Raw genomic sequence first — 15,438 nt, 5'->3', positions numbered from 1 at the left:
CTGAATTCAGAGGAATATTAAAAATGTTTAATCGACCAATCGGAATTGAGGCCAGCTGTGGGAACAGAGCAGGGTTCTGAAGGTTTCCTGCTGGGCTAAGCATCATCCCTGTAGGCAATGAAGTATGTAAAGTGAAAGTTCTAGGGCAGAGCCTGGGGGACCTGGGGCAATAGAGAGCATTGGAAGATGCTCAGGAAAGTAGTTATTTATCAACTGGTGAGAAAGTATTTTGATATTGCAGCCATAACAGTGTTTGCCTGCTCAGTGTTTGCCAGTCAGAGATGGATGATCTCGTGGCTGACTCCAGGCAGCTGTAGGGTGCCCCAAGCCCTTTACAAAACTCTTCTTGGCTACCACGTCATACACCTTAGTGGTGATGGCGGAGGACAAATATTTCTTTGCTTCCTTGTATGAGATGCCGGAAAAGCGAGACAGAGAAGGGTTTTTGACTTTCTCTAGACTTGAAGAAGTCCTTGGTCACGCTGGAAATAGGACATGAGGCTATTGCTAATTCACTCTGAATGGACACGTCTCCCGTCAGACTTAATTTCACCCAGAGGCTTCTAGCCAGTTTTCATAGGGACTGATAATACTTTGACAGCGCATGAAGGGAAAAGCTATAAAATAGCTCCACGACACGCTGGTTAGGTCTCAGAAGAATGAATGTCCTTCACAGAAAAGGGTTTCAGAAATGTCCTGCTCACAAAACCCCATTTTCTACAACCACCTGTGTCAACATATTCAGCTCCAGAGGGATTTCAAATGAGTTGAAACTTTTACGAACTGTCACTCTCTTGTCCAAAAAATAAGCCTTCACCTTCACATCTAAGGTGTTTCCTTCTCACGACTGAGGAGGTGGCAGGACAGGTGTTCATCCCTATTCTGCATGGGGGCTCCTGAGGAGTCTGAGTTCTGGGGTTCCTCTGGTTCCAAGGGTCGTAAGTCCCCCTTTTGGTACAATCCTTAACTAACCCTATCAAACGGGCAGGGTGGGAAGTGGGGCTCAGGAACATATTCAATTGAAGATAAAGTGAGAAAAAAGAACATGATATATTATTAACATTAGGTACAGGCAGTGGGCTTTTATATATTTATTTCGGGATAACGCTTGCCTTTGGGCTATGGCATCTAGTGATCTCATCTGAATGGATCTCATCAAGGGTCATTTCCACTTAGATGAACTATACACACAGTCCCTGGTGGATCAGGTGGTATGTTGAGTCAATGCCTTTGTCAGGGTTAATTAAAACTGCACCACTAATTGCACTGACAAGTTAAACAGGCAAGGAGGACTTTATTCAAGACTACTGCAATAAAGGAGAGACTAAACTCGACTCCACTGTAATAAAGGGCTGGAGAGTTTTCAGAGCTGGGGTCGGGGGATAGTAGGCAACCTGTGTTTGCTAAGTGGCTTTCACAGTTGGAGTAAGGTGTCGAAGTCAGTCATGTGTCCTCCTACAGGACTGGGAGATGGGGGTCTTATCTCCTTCAATGTTTTCCTCTCAAAAAGATGGTCCTCGGGTTCTGGAAAAAAGGCATTTCCTGGGTTGTAAAACTAAACAGGTTGGGAGAAGATCCATATGTACTGCAAAGGAGCAGAGTAAAAATTTATAATTGCAAGTTTCCTAAAGTAAATGCTCTAAGAAAAGAAAGGTCCAGAGCCTACAGGCAGAAAGAAACCTGTTTGAAGTTTAGTGAAGTGGAAGAGACTGTTAAGGCTGTCTTGCTCGCCCTCTAAGGCAATCCACAAATGAACCACAAAATTTATTCCTCCTGCTTGGAAAGAACTCTGAACCCAGTGATCCATAAACTTGGACATCTCAGGTCCCTGTATGGGTACATTCTTAGGAATAGTCTGTTGAACTCATAACTGCTTCTTTTTAATGCTCTCAACCAAGAGTGTTTTCATCAAGTCAATAAACATTTATGAAGTATCTATTCTGTGCCAGACATTGTTTTAGGTATGAACAAGGTGGAAACTTCTCCTAAAAGAGACCTTACAGCACTGAAGGAGAAAGATGAGTAAATGAACATTTGAAATATAATGAGAGTTCTTCAAAAAAGTTAAATGTGGAGTTACCACATGACCCAACAATTTTACTCCTAGGTATCTACTCAACAGAAATAAAAACATGTCTACACAAAAGCTTGTATAAGAATGTTCGTAACAGCATTATTCATAATAAACAAAAAGTAGAAACAAACCAAATGTCCATCAACTGATAAGTGCACTGATAAACTAATAAGTCAAATTTGGTCTATGTGCATTATTCGGTCTACAATATTATTCAGCAATAAGAAGGAATGAATTACTGATGATGTCACAACATGGATGAACCTGGAACAGTGTTTTCAGTGAAAGAAGCCAGTCAAAATGGGCCACATATTGTATGTTTCCATTTGGATAGAATGTCAAAAACAGGCAAATCTATAGAGACAGAAAGATTAGTGGTTGCCTCGGGCTTTGTGGGTTGGGGGAAATGGGGAGTGACTGCCAATGGGTACGAAATTCTTTTGTGGAGAAGTTTGATTATATTCACAAAATTACGGTTGTGGGAAAATGGAAAGAGCACCGGATTTGTCCTCAGAAGGCCTGGTTGTAATCCCGCAAGTACCATATACTTGATTTGTCCAATGATATGTCCTTTGAGCAATTTTCTCCACCTCAGTGATCTCCCCATCCATCCACCCAGCTGCCCAAACTAGAAGCTTGAGAGTCATGTGACACGCACCCCTTCCGACCCCTCACTGCCTCTAGATAGTTTGCCTTCAAGTCCTATTGATTCTACAATCTTTTAAAATGTCCTGTCCTCTCCATTTCCACTCCTGCCTTTTGCCAATATCGTCTGTCACTGAACTTTCGCAACAGCCTTCTCTCGGGCTCGCCACTTGAGTCTAAGCCCTCCCAGCCTCCATATTGCTGGGAGAGTGGGGTTAGTAAAAGAAACCACGTGTCACTTCTCTGCTTAAAATCATTCCATGGTTCATTTCTGTATCATGATAGCAAACACACATACAATGCTTTGTGCCCGAAGGTACCATTCTAAGGGTTTTGGTGCATTCACTCGAATCCTCACGTCGATCTATGCAACAGAGGAAGGAATTGGGCGCAGAGAGGTAAAATGATTTGCTGAAGGCTGTGCAGCTGCTTCAGTGCAGAGCTGGGACTGCACCCAGGGAGCCCAGCCAGGGGTCTGTGCTTACAACTATCACACAAGATGCCTCGCCAAGACGGAGGCCAAACTTCTCCCTGTGACCGAGGCCATGGCTACCTCCAGCCTCTCTGTCTCCTCTGCTCTGGCATTACTGAGCTACCTGCAGTTCCTCAAAAGGGCCTCGCTCTTCTGGGCCTTTGGACGACGCCTTCCATCCCAGCTGGGCTCTGGAAACCCTGGTCCTTCAAGACTCGTCTTTGGAGATGTTGGACAAGTTTACCCAAAGCTGGTTGGCCAGGGGCTAGCACAGGTGCCTGGCTGAAAATAGGTGTTGAGTAAATGTCAGCGATTGAAATGAAAGGAACTAAGGAAGGCAAGAGGAATTAGGGTATCGAGGATGTCAGAGGCATTTCACATACACGCTCGCTCCCAGCAGTCCCATCAAAATCGCTGTCCCGTGGCCTGTCCCTCTCCCAGGCCCTGCCCTCTGGTTAATCTGACAGATGAATCCTACTGATGTGTCCTCATGTGTACTGCTCCTCTGGGGTGGTCATGCAGGGCCCACTCCTCGTTAAGCCGTTTCCCAGCTTACGAGAGCCAGGACAAGTAGGTGTCGGTGGCACTTTCCTCCAATGGAAACCAACCCATTTATTTTGTTTACTTGGTTATTTTTCTGCCGTTAACATTCTATTCCTAACCAATGATCCAAGTACACATAGGATGTCACCATGTACCTCTAAGGAAAGCGTGCCTTCCCCCTCCACAGGGGAGGGCTGACTGCCCCTTCGTCAGTGTTTTGAAAGGGCTCTGGGACCGCAGGCTAAGGGATCCCTGCTTTGCTCGAGGGTGAGCACCAGCTGGGGACAACGTGCTAAGGCGAGGGGTACTGGGGTTACCCTCGGAAAGGGCGCCTGTGTCTGTGACAGCGTCACACTACTGGGGGTCTTCCCGCCTTTCTGGTTCCTCCTTGCATGACATCTGAGTCAGAGTCCCCCTTGAGCCCCTCTTCATCGCTCCCACAGGCTTCAGCCTCCAGGACGAGGGTCCCCAGCTCCCCTGCAGCAGACGCCAGGAGCTCTTTGAAACTTGTCCTTGGTCTCTAGAATCCTGACTCTGAGGCCGGGCATTCCAACAGCAACTCTGGGTGCGGATCTTGGAAAGGCCACTTCAAAACTGTTCTAGCCCAGGCCCCCATGACAGGCTCTGCTTCTGTGAGGTTTGCAAGGTGCCAAAAACATCTCCGGTGCCCCAGTAAGAACAGCCAATGGAAGCCACGGCCAGGACCCCTCCCACTCCCCCGCTCAGTGACATCCTGGTCGCCTGCCTCTCTCCTCTGTCTCTCCCAACTTGGTACTGAAGGGAGGATCCGGCAGCCTGAGTCTGCAGAACCCTGTTTGCCCTGTGGTTCCCAGACAGAGCCTCAGCCTCTCCAAAGATGGGCTGGAGACAGCTGCTCCTGGTCTCCTGCCTCTCAGCTGCTATGTTCCTGTCCAGTGAGTGTGGCGAGACCCCAAGGATGGACTGATGTTGAGGCTGCTCAGGTGGCCCAGGGAGAAAAGGGGGTGCTTATTTATAAGACAGGCGTGCCTGGTGTGTGTGTGTGTGTGTGTGTGTGTGTAACAATACGACACAGAGAAAACAGCTTGTCTTGTGGTTTCTTGGGGAGATTGGCTCTGGGCTGGTGTGTGTGGGACCCAAGACTCCACACCAGAGCCTGGCAGGTCACAGAGCTCGGGAAGGTCTATGCTGGCCTGGCCGGGGATGAGGGTCCTCTAGGTGTGCTCCAGCCCTCGCTCTCTGCTCTCATCCCACAGTGCCGCAGGAGGGGTCCAGTGCATCGGTGGGCATCAGCCAGGTCTCTGGACAAGAGGCTCAGGAAGGTGAGTGCAGGGGCCGGCCAGGAGTGCAGGGTGAGTGGGCCAGCTCCTGTGGTAGCCCTGGTGAGCTCGTCCTGGTTGTCACTGGCCTCTTTTTGGTTTCAGGCGTGGACCAGAAGATTTTCCTGCAAGAACCAGATGCCTCAAGTTTCCTCAAGAAGCATGGCAAGCGGCTCCCCAAACCCCCAAACGAGCTCGTCGGTAAGGATGTTGGTGGCCTGCCTTCTGCTGGCCCCCCGGTTCCCTCTCTCTCCCAGTCAGCTGGACTGCAGGGACTGCAAGGGGCCACAGGCTATAGGTAGGCCCTCGGGTATCAAAGTGACTGCAGCTCTGACTTAGAAATTCCGCATGTCTTATAATTGTTGGTCACATCTTTGATTGACTATGCTGTCAGGATAAGGAACAAAAAGGGACAGTGCCACATGCACTTAACAGTGATGAGATCCATCCTGATTTCAGAACGTTAAAAACACAAAGAGGAAAACCCACATTTTAGTCGAGAACAAGGTATCTCGGTGTGGGCTTTTTGGGGGACCGTACACCTGATGTGTGAGGGTGATAGCACTGTGAGCAGGAGGCGGGCACGTGGACTCGGCGCTGGGACTGTGGGTTTGGTGACAGCTTTGCTGCTAAGTGGCCTTGGCCACTTCCTCTCCCTGGGTCCAAGTTTTCTGAAGTGCAAGCCCCTGAATGTGTGGTGATCTGCCAGCAGTGTTTTTTTTAGTCTTCATTTCCAATGCACTTGGAAGGCTTTTGAGCTTCAGCCTGAAGTAGGCCCTGGTGTCCCCTGCCTGGCATGGACCTCATTTCCATGACCTGCCGACCCTTGAAGGCATTGGAGTTTACTGCCCTTGAACGAGTCTTCCAAGGACTCTGAGCACGGACTGTCTCTGTGTCTATAGCTCGATTCATTAATTGTGCGTGTGTCTGAATAAAGTCTTTGTGTTGCTCGGCTCGCTCGGCAAGGTAACTTGCTCAGTAAAAATAACAGGACTGTTTTCAAATGGTGAGGAAGAAGCAAGCAGAAAATTCTGGGAGATAAAATGCCTTTAAAAAAATTGGATAGATATTAAGCACACTGGTAAAATCTCCAGGCCTCACAAGACTTGGGATTTAAAAGTTAACAAATGTCAAGAAACACTGAAAAGGCTGGTAAGATGCAGGTTGGGCAGCTCTTGATAGAAATCAGAGAAGTAAGCTTCTGACAGGCTCTACTGGTGGGAACGGCTGGGAGTTTAGGAGGCAAACAACTTCCATCCTCGGAGGCTGAGCAGAACAATGAGACGCGTGACTAAGCCAGAGGTCCCTTGTCTCGAACAGAAGCTCAGGTGTCAGTCGTGGGGGGCCAGGACAGATGGTGAATACCTAGGATGTACCTGAGTTCATCTGCTGTCACCTGGCCAACTGCTGTGAATGGGCAGAACAGCACCCAATAATAGGTAGAAGGAGTGACACTTTGATAAACTTGAATCTGAAACCAGGAAACAGTCATCTACCATCTCTAAGCTTCTGGGTAAAGAGCCAGGTCACTTTAGGGAGAAAAGAGGCACGAAGCTGATGAAATGCACGTACTTGAGAAGGGATGTACACAATGCATAGTGTCCCCCAAACTGAATTGTTCTTATTCTTTGCTGAGTCAAAGGTCCAATTTGGGACACCCCTAAAGTCAATTTGGGAAGACAGTTGTTTTTCTCCAGTACGCAGGGATGGAAAATGCTTCTTTAGGAACTGGTGGTGGCTCATGAAGCATCTGTTTCCTAGAACCTAAGCACCCTGTGCCCCCACAGCAGCTTTCTGTTACTTGGAGCATCACTGGGGCTTATGGCAGGCCCTAAGGGACATGCTGCCATTCACAGTGTGTTCTAACCAGTAGTAGAGCGTGGTAGCCTGGAGCTCTGGTTCCAGTCCCAGCTCTACCTTGACCAGCTGTGTGACCTTGATTAGGTCACGGCACCTCTGTGAGCCTGAATGCCCTTCTAAGAAATGTGTGGATGTGGGGCAAGGTGTGAGGCATGAGGCAGGACTGGAGTACCAATCCCTCTCGCCAGACTAAAGATTCCTGTAACTACGTAGGTCAAGGCACAAGTGTGGGAAAAACATGGGATTTACTGAAGGAAGCTGCACTGAGACCAATTCACAGATAACTTGAGTTTTCATTTGTTAAATACTATAAACGTGATATAATTAATGATTCATTCATTATTCTTAAAAGCCCTTTCTTTCATGAAGGACTTGAGATGGTCGGCATTACTGTTTCCGCATAGAGATACTGCTATTGTTTCTCCCAACACCGTTATGCCGAGTGTGGCGGGAACCAGCGGCTCTCCTCAGTCTCTCTGCTTCCATCATCGACCACCCCCTCCTCCTGCGCGTGCGAGCTGGTGGGGGCAACAGTGCTTTGGTCCCTCGCCCCCATGATGTGGGGGGAATCATGGCTCATCTCATGGGAGGAATGAGGTGTTCTGAGAGGCCAGTCCCTCCAGCACCAGACATGGCCGTCCGGTTGTTATGGATTTTTTTCAGCTGAAGCCCAGTTCAAAGAAATATCTTGAAATGAAGAGAGCTTTAAATAATTTCCACTCGATAACCACAGCTCTCACACCGAATGTGAAGACTTAAGGGCAGAAATGAGTGAACTTGGAAACTAACTTACTTTACCTGTAAAAATCTAAAATCTAGAGCTATATTTTTTCCCCTGGGCTAAATTAGAACAGGTGAGGAACAGCTGCACCTGCTGGTGAGGTGAGACGTGGCAGTTCAGGTGGGGATTCCCTCTGGGCTCAAAGCACTGTTGCTGAGCTTTATTATTCAACTGCCATGGGATGGTGAGGCATGGGGCAGGACTGGAGTACCAATGTATGTGTTCTTTGCAAGAGGTTTCACTTTTCACTGGGGTGTTTTTTCGTGCCTCTAATTTCATAATGCAGAACTAGGATTCCTCATAATAAGGTTTACAGCCAACTTTACTGGAATGCATTGCTTTACGAAATAAGGAGACCTGCAATTGGTATTTCCATTAGGAACTTTGCCTGACAACCCCATATCCTGTACTAGTCATCCATTGCTGTGTAACAAATAACCCCCAAACCTAACAGTTTAAACAAATTACCTCTCAAATTTAGTAGCTTAAAACAATGAACATTATTATCTCACAGTTGCTGGGGTCAGCAAACTAGGTATGGCTTAGCTGGTCTATCAACTAAGGCTCAGGGTCTATCAACGGGCTACAGTCATCTCAAAGCCTGACTGCGAGGTTTGTTTTCAAGTTCATTCACATGGCTGTTGGCAAGCTTCAGGTCCTTGCTAACCACTAGTCAAAGACATCAGTTTTTGCCACAACGGGGCCTCTCCCTAAGACAGCTTATACCGTAGCGGACGGCTTCCCTCCGAGACAGACAGGGCAAGAGAGAAAGGGAGAGAAGCCTAGTGGAAGCCACAGCCTTGCTTGTAACCTATCTGTAAAGTCACATCCCATCACTTTCGCCATATTCTGTTCATCAGCAATGAGTCACCAGGCCAGCCCCACATAAGGGAGACAGTCACCTACGGGCATGCGTCCTAGGGAACATCTCAGACTCCCTACCACGTGCCATTGCTGTGCACTGCAGAATTCTAACTTAGTCGTCATAATGCCTTTTAATAGAGGGACAGAATCTCTTTTACTTGCCTCTGTAATCCCAGCGCCCAGCATACATTCTGGCTGTGATAGGTCCTCAAAGATGCTAAAAGGACTTGAAGGTGTCACTTAATGGGAAATGAACTTCACGTTGGATTAATCCCTCATAGAATTCATTTCTGGCCACTGGACTTCTGGTTTCTAAGTGGCCTCGTCCTTGGACACATCACTAACTCTGGGCGGAGCTAAATCGCTTCACTTTTTGGGGTCTCGGTCTTCTCATTTGCACCATGAGGCGGCTGGATGGGAAGACCTCCTAGGTCCTTCAAGTGTGAGAGTCTCTGGCAGGAGTAATGCATTTCGGTGAAGCCCCATCCCCATTCCTCACACAAAATACCTTTCCGACAAGATTGAGTCTCTTAGGCAAAATGCTTGATGTTCCCCTAAATGTGTGCAGCGGCCCTCATTCTCACCTCTTCCCTCTTCCCAGCGGAGAACAGGCAGAAACTGTGGACTGACGAGCTGCACAGAGAATATCCTGAGGAATTACAAGAGTCGGAGAGCTTCGCGGAGGTGAACGGTGAGAGCTCTCAGCCAGCATCCCCGGGGATGTGGGGCTTTGTGGGAAAATCACGGTTTGCCTCTACTTCTCCCTGAATTTTTATTAGAGGAAGAGAAGCTCTTTCATGTCCATGGGAGTCTTGAAAAGAAGGGAGAACGTCATAAAATGGCAAGAGAACTTGAGAGGGGATAGAAGACGACAGAACCCCTCAGTTACCAGAGGCCCAGGGGCTGTGGGGCTGGGAGAATTTGGGGCTGACTATGCTTTCTCCTCGTACATGGGGATCACCGTGGTGGCTGGTGTTCTCTATCTTAGCACCTACACTAGTGGCTTAGCTCTGGAAGAGTTGGGTTGGGAGGATTTCAAACTGACTTTCAAGGCCTTGGATTTACATCAGTGTAATGGCTCCAGGAACTACTCATCCAGGAAAACTAAGGCCTTCGTTTACCTAGTCACTATAATAAGCATCTTATTGACTGGTGGAAGCAATGCAGGAAAACTCAGAGCACTGGTCGCCAGTGCCCTGCCTCGTGCCCTCCCTACTTCCAACACCAACATTTACAGCCGATGCGGAGGCTTCAACCCACCCACAGCATCGGACACCTGCCCGTTTCTACATGTTTGCTGGTGCCTTACCCAGCTGCTGTTGGCATCTTCTTCGCTAAGCCACCGCCTCTGCTTCAGTGTGCCTTACCAGGGAATTAGCACTTCTCAACCCTGCCCTCTACCCTGAGCAGACAGACGGGCCTCCTGCCTCCCCCACCCCAGGAAACGCTGATTTCATCAAGGCCTCAGTGAGGACAGCTGCGTGTGGGCATGGGTTGGGAGGCTTTATTTTTGAACCACAGCTTTCCATAGGGTTGAATCTGACTTTGAATCTAAGTGCTGTCAAGTGTCACCATAGCAAAAATTTGTAGATACATTTAATAGGGATCAGATCAGCAGGCCCCTGTGTGTTGCACGCGTGTGTTTTTTTTCTCTTTTGGTTTTCTCCCAACTTCCAGACTGATATGCTCCTGAGCAAGCGCCACGTGCACATGAGCTTGGCCCTGAGGCCCCAGGTTCGGTGACCTTTGTTAAAGAAAGTCAGCGATTTCTGTTCTGAAGTTGTCACCGCCTAGCTTGTTGGCTCTGGTGGATTTGGGAGGTAACACAGCCTTAGGGCATCTTAGTGAAAGGAATGCGAATACCGGGTACCCAAAGGCTGCAGGCCATGCCCATTACTCTTCAGGCGGCACCTGGCTGAGCTCTGCACACAGGTGTTGGGCTTGGACCCTGGCAGACCAAACTTTCCTGGAAACATCCTGGAACAACTTGGGCTGCTTACTTCTGTTGGAGATTTGTTTACCTTGGTGGACAGCTTCGGGAGAGGCATTTAAAAAATGAGAATGTGGCCTCCAAAATTCCTTTAGCGTTTTTTTTACTCACAGAATTCATAACAGCATTTTATTTTGTGCCTTTAAAATGTTTCAAGTCCAGATCTCTAACATTGGGTGGAAAACATTCAGTTTTCCCTTTCATGATAAATTAAGATGAGAGGTTAGGCACCTCAGGGATGACAGGTCCTCTACCAAAGCCAGAGGAGACTAAGATCAGGGGCCTCAGGCCTTGCCCACAGCTATGAAGACAAGGCACAGGCCTTCAGGCCTGTGACAGCAGCTGTTGTCACTGATGAGCAGCAGCTCCATCGGGCACCGGACGGAACCACCTAATCCTTAACTCCAGACTCTGAGGCCTTATAATTTCCATTTTACGGAAATACCCAAGGTGACATAGTAAGGGATCTGAACTAAGCCAGCAAAGCTCTGTTCTTGCAAATGAAAGATGATTAAATGCACAGCGGTCCTGGAAATCTTCAATGCAAGAACTGCCATGAGGATAGAGTGAAGGGGTAAAGCAGAGGGACCCACAGGGGGTCTCCCCAGGCCTTGAAAGAGCCAGAGAGCCCAGTGGCCTGAGGATAACTACTGATAAAGGAGAAACATTTCAATTTCCTCCTCTTCCCTTGTCTCTGCCCCAGAACACTGACTGCTGCCCAGTGGCCAGAAAGCTCTCCCCAGGGGTAGCGCTCAGAGCCCTTCTCTGGGACCCCCACTCTCCCTCGCCCTCATCGGGACTCTCGTTTCAGTTAGCTATCTTGATCTCACAATGTCACCTAGTCTTGGAATAACTGAGAGCACTTGGATGTTAGTCCCCTCCCCGATATTCTGGCTTCATAAAAGCAAATGCTGAGGGATTACCATGGGTGACCAGAAGGACTTGGGTTTCCAGTGGAGGAATTTTAGGCAGGTGGTCTGGAGAGAGACTTCTGGACAATGACCTTCCTGAGGGCCTTAAAGCCCCACGAGGAAGGCCTCTCTACCAATCCACCCAGGACGCCCGTCCTGGTCTGCGGAAGGGGGCCAGGAAGGGTTAGAGCTTCACTGGGCTCTGCATTGGCTGCAAAACCACCAGCTCTGCACGGCAGAAGTAAGTCTGAGTTTCTGCCTCAGAAAGCTCCAGGATAAACAGTGTGCTGAGCTCCTACTTCCAAGGCCTATGTGGCGGCACGGCCTGATTCGACCTTCAAGGCCAGAAGCCTGGGTCAGGCCATCGGACGTTGGCTGCATGACAAAGGATGCCTAGCCACACGTGGTCCCCCACACTGTCAGGGCCTCTGGTCTTTACCAGGGAGGCCTTCCCTTTGAGTGAAAAGGTCTAAGAAGAATCTGGCATGCCCTGAGGTGGGAGGGATCAACTTCTATGTCGCAATCGTGTTCTCAAGACTGGCTAAGAGTAGCTAGCCCACCCAGCCTGAGAACTATCTGAATGGCCTACACCTAACACCCAAGCTCCTGCTTGAGAGTGACACTGAGCTCCAGGCTGTCCCTGAGATACCAAGTCCCAAAGGGGATTTCAGCACCAAGGGTAGCTAGCACCAACTCCAAGCTCAGGAAGGAAACACTGCCAGCAGCCTCAGGGCCTGAACACCTAGTGGTAAACAGGGACCCTTTCTGTCGAGGATATCTGGCTCTCACAGGTGCGAAGAACCACAGGGACACGCCTTTTCTCCACACTCTGAGGCCACCAGGCCATTCTGTTAGCCCAGTGCCACAGAGGATGTGTTTCATTAGCACTGAAGTCAGGTTCACAGGCTTCTGATCCTTATTACTTCTGTCAGGACTTCCCATCCTCCCAACGCTTTTGAAATACTTAAAAAAAAAATTGTGGTAAAAGATACAGAACATAAAATTTGCCATCATAATTTTAAGTGCACAATCCAGTGGCATTTAGTACATTCGCAGCGTTGTGCAATCGTCACCGCAATTTACAAAACTCTTCCATGTGTCAGACAGAAACTCTCCCTGTTATGCAAGAGCTCTCCACTCTTCTTCCCCTGGTGACCTCTGCCTTCTGTTTCCAGGAATTTGCCTATTCTAGACATTTCGTAGAAGTGGAATCACACAGTATTTGTCTTTTTGCACCTGGCGTATTTTACTTCGCATGTTTCAAGGTGCATTCATATCACAGCCTATAACAAGAGGTCATCCCTTTCGATCGCTGAATCATACGTGCATATATCTCGCATTTCGGTTTATGCTTCCATCTGGTCATTTTCAGTTCTCTTAGGTATATACCTGGGAGTGGAATTGGTGGCTTAGATGGTAATTCTGTTTAACTTTTTGAGGAGCCGCATGAATGCTTTTAAATACTTAAGTTCTTGTGGTATCTTGTGGCAGCAGCCTCGAATGGCATCAGGAGCCTAAGCCTACAACTGCACACAGATGTTCCTAGGAATAAAATCGGGATTTTCTTCCTCATCAAAAACTCCCTTCTGATCTTTTTAGCCTTTTACTATGAAAGATTTCAAATATATGTAAAAGTTTAGAGTATAGTGAAGCCCCACACACCACCACCCAGAATCAACAGATATCCAGATGTCCCCATATTTGCTTCATCCACCCCTTTTCCAGTTAATGTTAAAAATATTATTTTTAAAGCTTAGAAAACAGAACAGTGTGGAGGAAAAGTTACTCATGATCCCATCATTCAAAGCTGACATTTCCTTCCATGACTTTTTCAATGGTACAGCTTGTAGTCTATTTTTACTACTATTTTGTTACTTTTGTATTTTGTTTCTAAGTTGTTATAACTTCCGAGAGTTTCTGCATAAGACCCTCCCCGCTTTGCTGGCTGTGTAGGCAAAGATCCCTGAACTGGAATGCCTAACCTTGGCTTTGGCTCTGCTGGCACCCAGCTCCATGACTGTCATCTGTTTGGGCCTGATCCTTAAAGTGAAGCCTCTGGACACAGTGTTCTCAGGCCCTGGCAGCTCTAGCATTTGATATCTGCCAACAAGGCGCACACAAAGGTGGTTCATGGCACCACCAGCAGGGCGGTTTGAGTTGACAGCTGCCCAGAGAGCTCGGTGGCTATCTTCAGGTCAGAGTCCTCGCTATCCTAACACGACTTCATCTCTCCTTCCCAGAACAGAAAGAGAAAAACCGGGAAGCTATTGACCAATGGCACCATTGGCATTAGGGCGGCCTATACCCGTCATATCTCTATAACCGCCACAACTGATCTCATCATGACAAACCCAGAAGATGGAGCCTGAAATACACGTACACATCCCAGGTGTTTAATTCCAGGTGCTGGAACAACTCTCTCCCCACCAAGAGACCCCCTTCAAAGGGCCTCAACTTGGGACCTGATGTAAACACACGGGCCTTCTGTTCTGATGCATTAAAATGCCCTGGCTTTAGCTTCTTTGCAGATGAATGTCTATGGGGCGGCCTACACCAAACCTACAGATTTCTCCTTGCTTAGCCACAATGAAAAGAATCGCAGTAAAGAGAAAAGATTACATGTTTGCTTATCGCTTGCAAATAAAAATGCTGAATCAATACCGTGAATTATCTTCTTGAGTCTCAAATAAAGCAGGTGTCAACCTGTCTCCCCCGAGTGACAATGTTACTCATGCTGACTCGGGCATTTCGAAGCTTGAGCTCAGGTCTGTGGCTCACCACTTCCTCAGTATGTCTCAGCAGTCACAAGAATGAAGGAACAATGTGAACACAACTGTTTTCGTAAAATCACTCTCTGCGACGCTTACTGAGCCCAGGTGCTTCTCTGAAGTCTTAATGTTCAACTGCAGTTTTTTTAAATGACGTCAATCAGAAGCCGGGGTTACAGCAAGGACAGCTATAACTCAAACCAGAAAACACATAAAATTGAGTTTTGGTATCATTTCCTTTTTATTTATAGTGCCTTCATTAGATGCCTGGGGCTGGCATAAAAAGCAGCACAAACTGGGTGACTTAAAACAATAAAAATTCATTCTCTCACAGTTCTGAAGGCTGGAAGTCTGAAATCAAGGTGCTGGCAGAGCCACTGCCCCTCCAAAGGCTCTAGAGGAGGCTCCTCCCTCATCACTTCCAGCTTCAGGTAGCCCAGTCATTCCCTGGCTTCGGGCAGCTTCACTCCAATCTCTGCGTCCATTGTCACATGGCCTCCTTCTCTCCCCACGTCTTCACATCATCTTCCCTCTGTGCCTTCCTGCGTTTCTCTCCTCTTATAAGGACACCAGTCATACTGAATTAAGAGTCTACCTTACTAATGTCATCTTAACCTGATGACATCCGTAAAGTCTCTATTTCCAATAGGGTCACATTCATAGGCATCGGGGGTTAGGATTTCAACACATCTTTCGGAGGGACACGATTCAACCCACAGTGGTCCTCCTTTCTCCTTTGCTAAGCACTCTGCCTTCCTGCCCCAGACTCGGTCTCTCTCCTTCTTCCATCCTGGCTCTCGACGACCTTCAGGAATCCCACACTGAGAACGCGGAAGACTCAAGAGCAACTTAAGCAGGCACCTCTGTGGGGTCACAGCACTCAGAAGGATAGGGAAGATTCCAGATGAAGAATAAGCATCTACTCTTGGCCACTCCCTGTCCCCATCCCTGGGTCCTCCGCTTCCCCCATGAGTTGGGTCCCTGGCCAGCTAGTCCAGCCTGCTTTAGAGGTTGGGCTTCCAAGGCAGAATAGGGCCACTTTCCTTTGAGGAAAAGCTGCTCAACTGTAAAATACTCCACCAGAGGTGTGGCTATTTATGAGATAAGGATGCTTTGCAAAGAATGCACATATTTTAAATAATTTTTAAAAAGTAGTAAAATCTTTAAAAACATTCCAGTGATGAAGTGATTATGCATTTTCCAAGTGACCTCATTCATACAGTCAGCACTGT

General features: G+C 48.0%; 1 protein-coding gene across 1 annotated transcript; it reads left to right on the top strand.

Annotated features, from left to right (window-relative positions):
* Positions 1–3,060: 3,060 nt before the first annotated feature.
* Positions 3,061–15,432, top strand: UCMA (upper zone of growth plate and cartilage matrix associated). The gene is given in 5 exon segments (XM_025043426.1): positions 3,061–4,648; positions 4,970–5,035; positions 5,138–5,233; positions 9,139–9,234; positions 13,679–15,432. Coding segments are annotated over 5 exon segments (411 nt in total). The 5' UTR covers positions 3,061–4,590; the 3' UTR covers positions 13,774–15,432.
* The last annotated feature ends 6 nt before the right edge of the window (positions 15,433–15,438 follow it).

This window comes from Pteropus alecto, unplaced genomic scaffold (genome assembly GCF_000325575.1).
Source record: "Pteropus alecto unplaced genomic scaffold, ASM32557v1 scaffold11, whole genome shotgun sequence".
NCBI classification, from domain to species: domain Eukaryota; kingdom Metazoa; phylum Chordata; class Mammalia; order Chiroptera; family Pteropodidae; genus Pteropus; species Pteropus alecto.
This window is presented reverse-complemented; position numbering and strand designations above follow the sequence as displayed.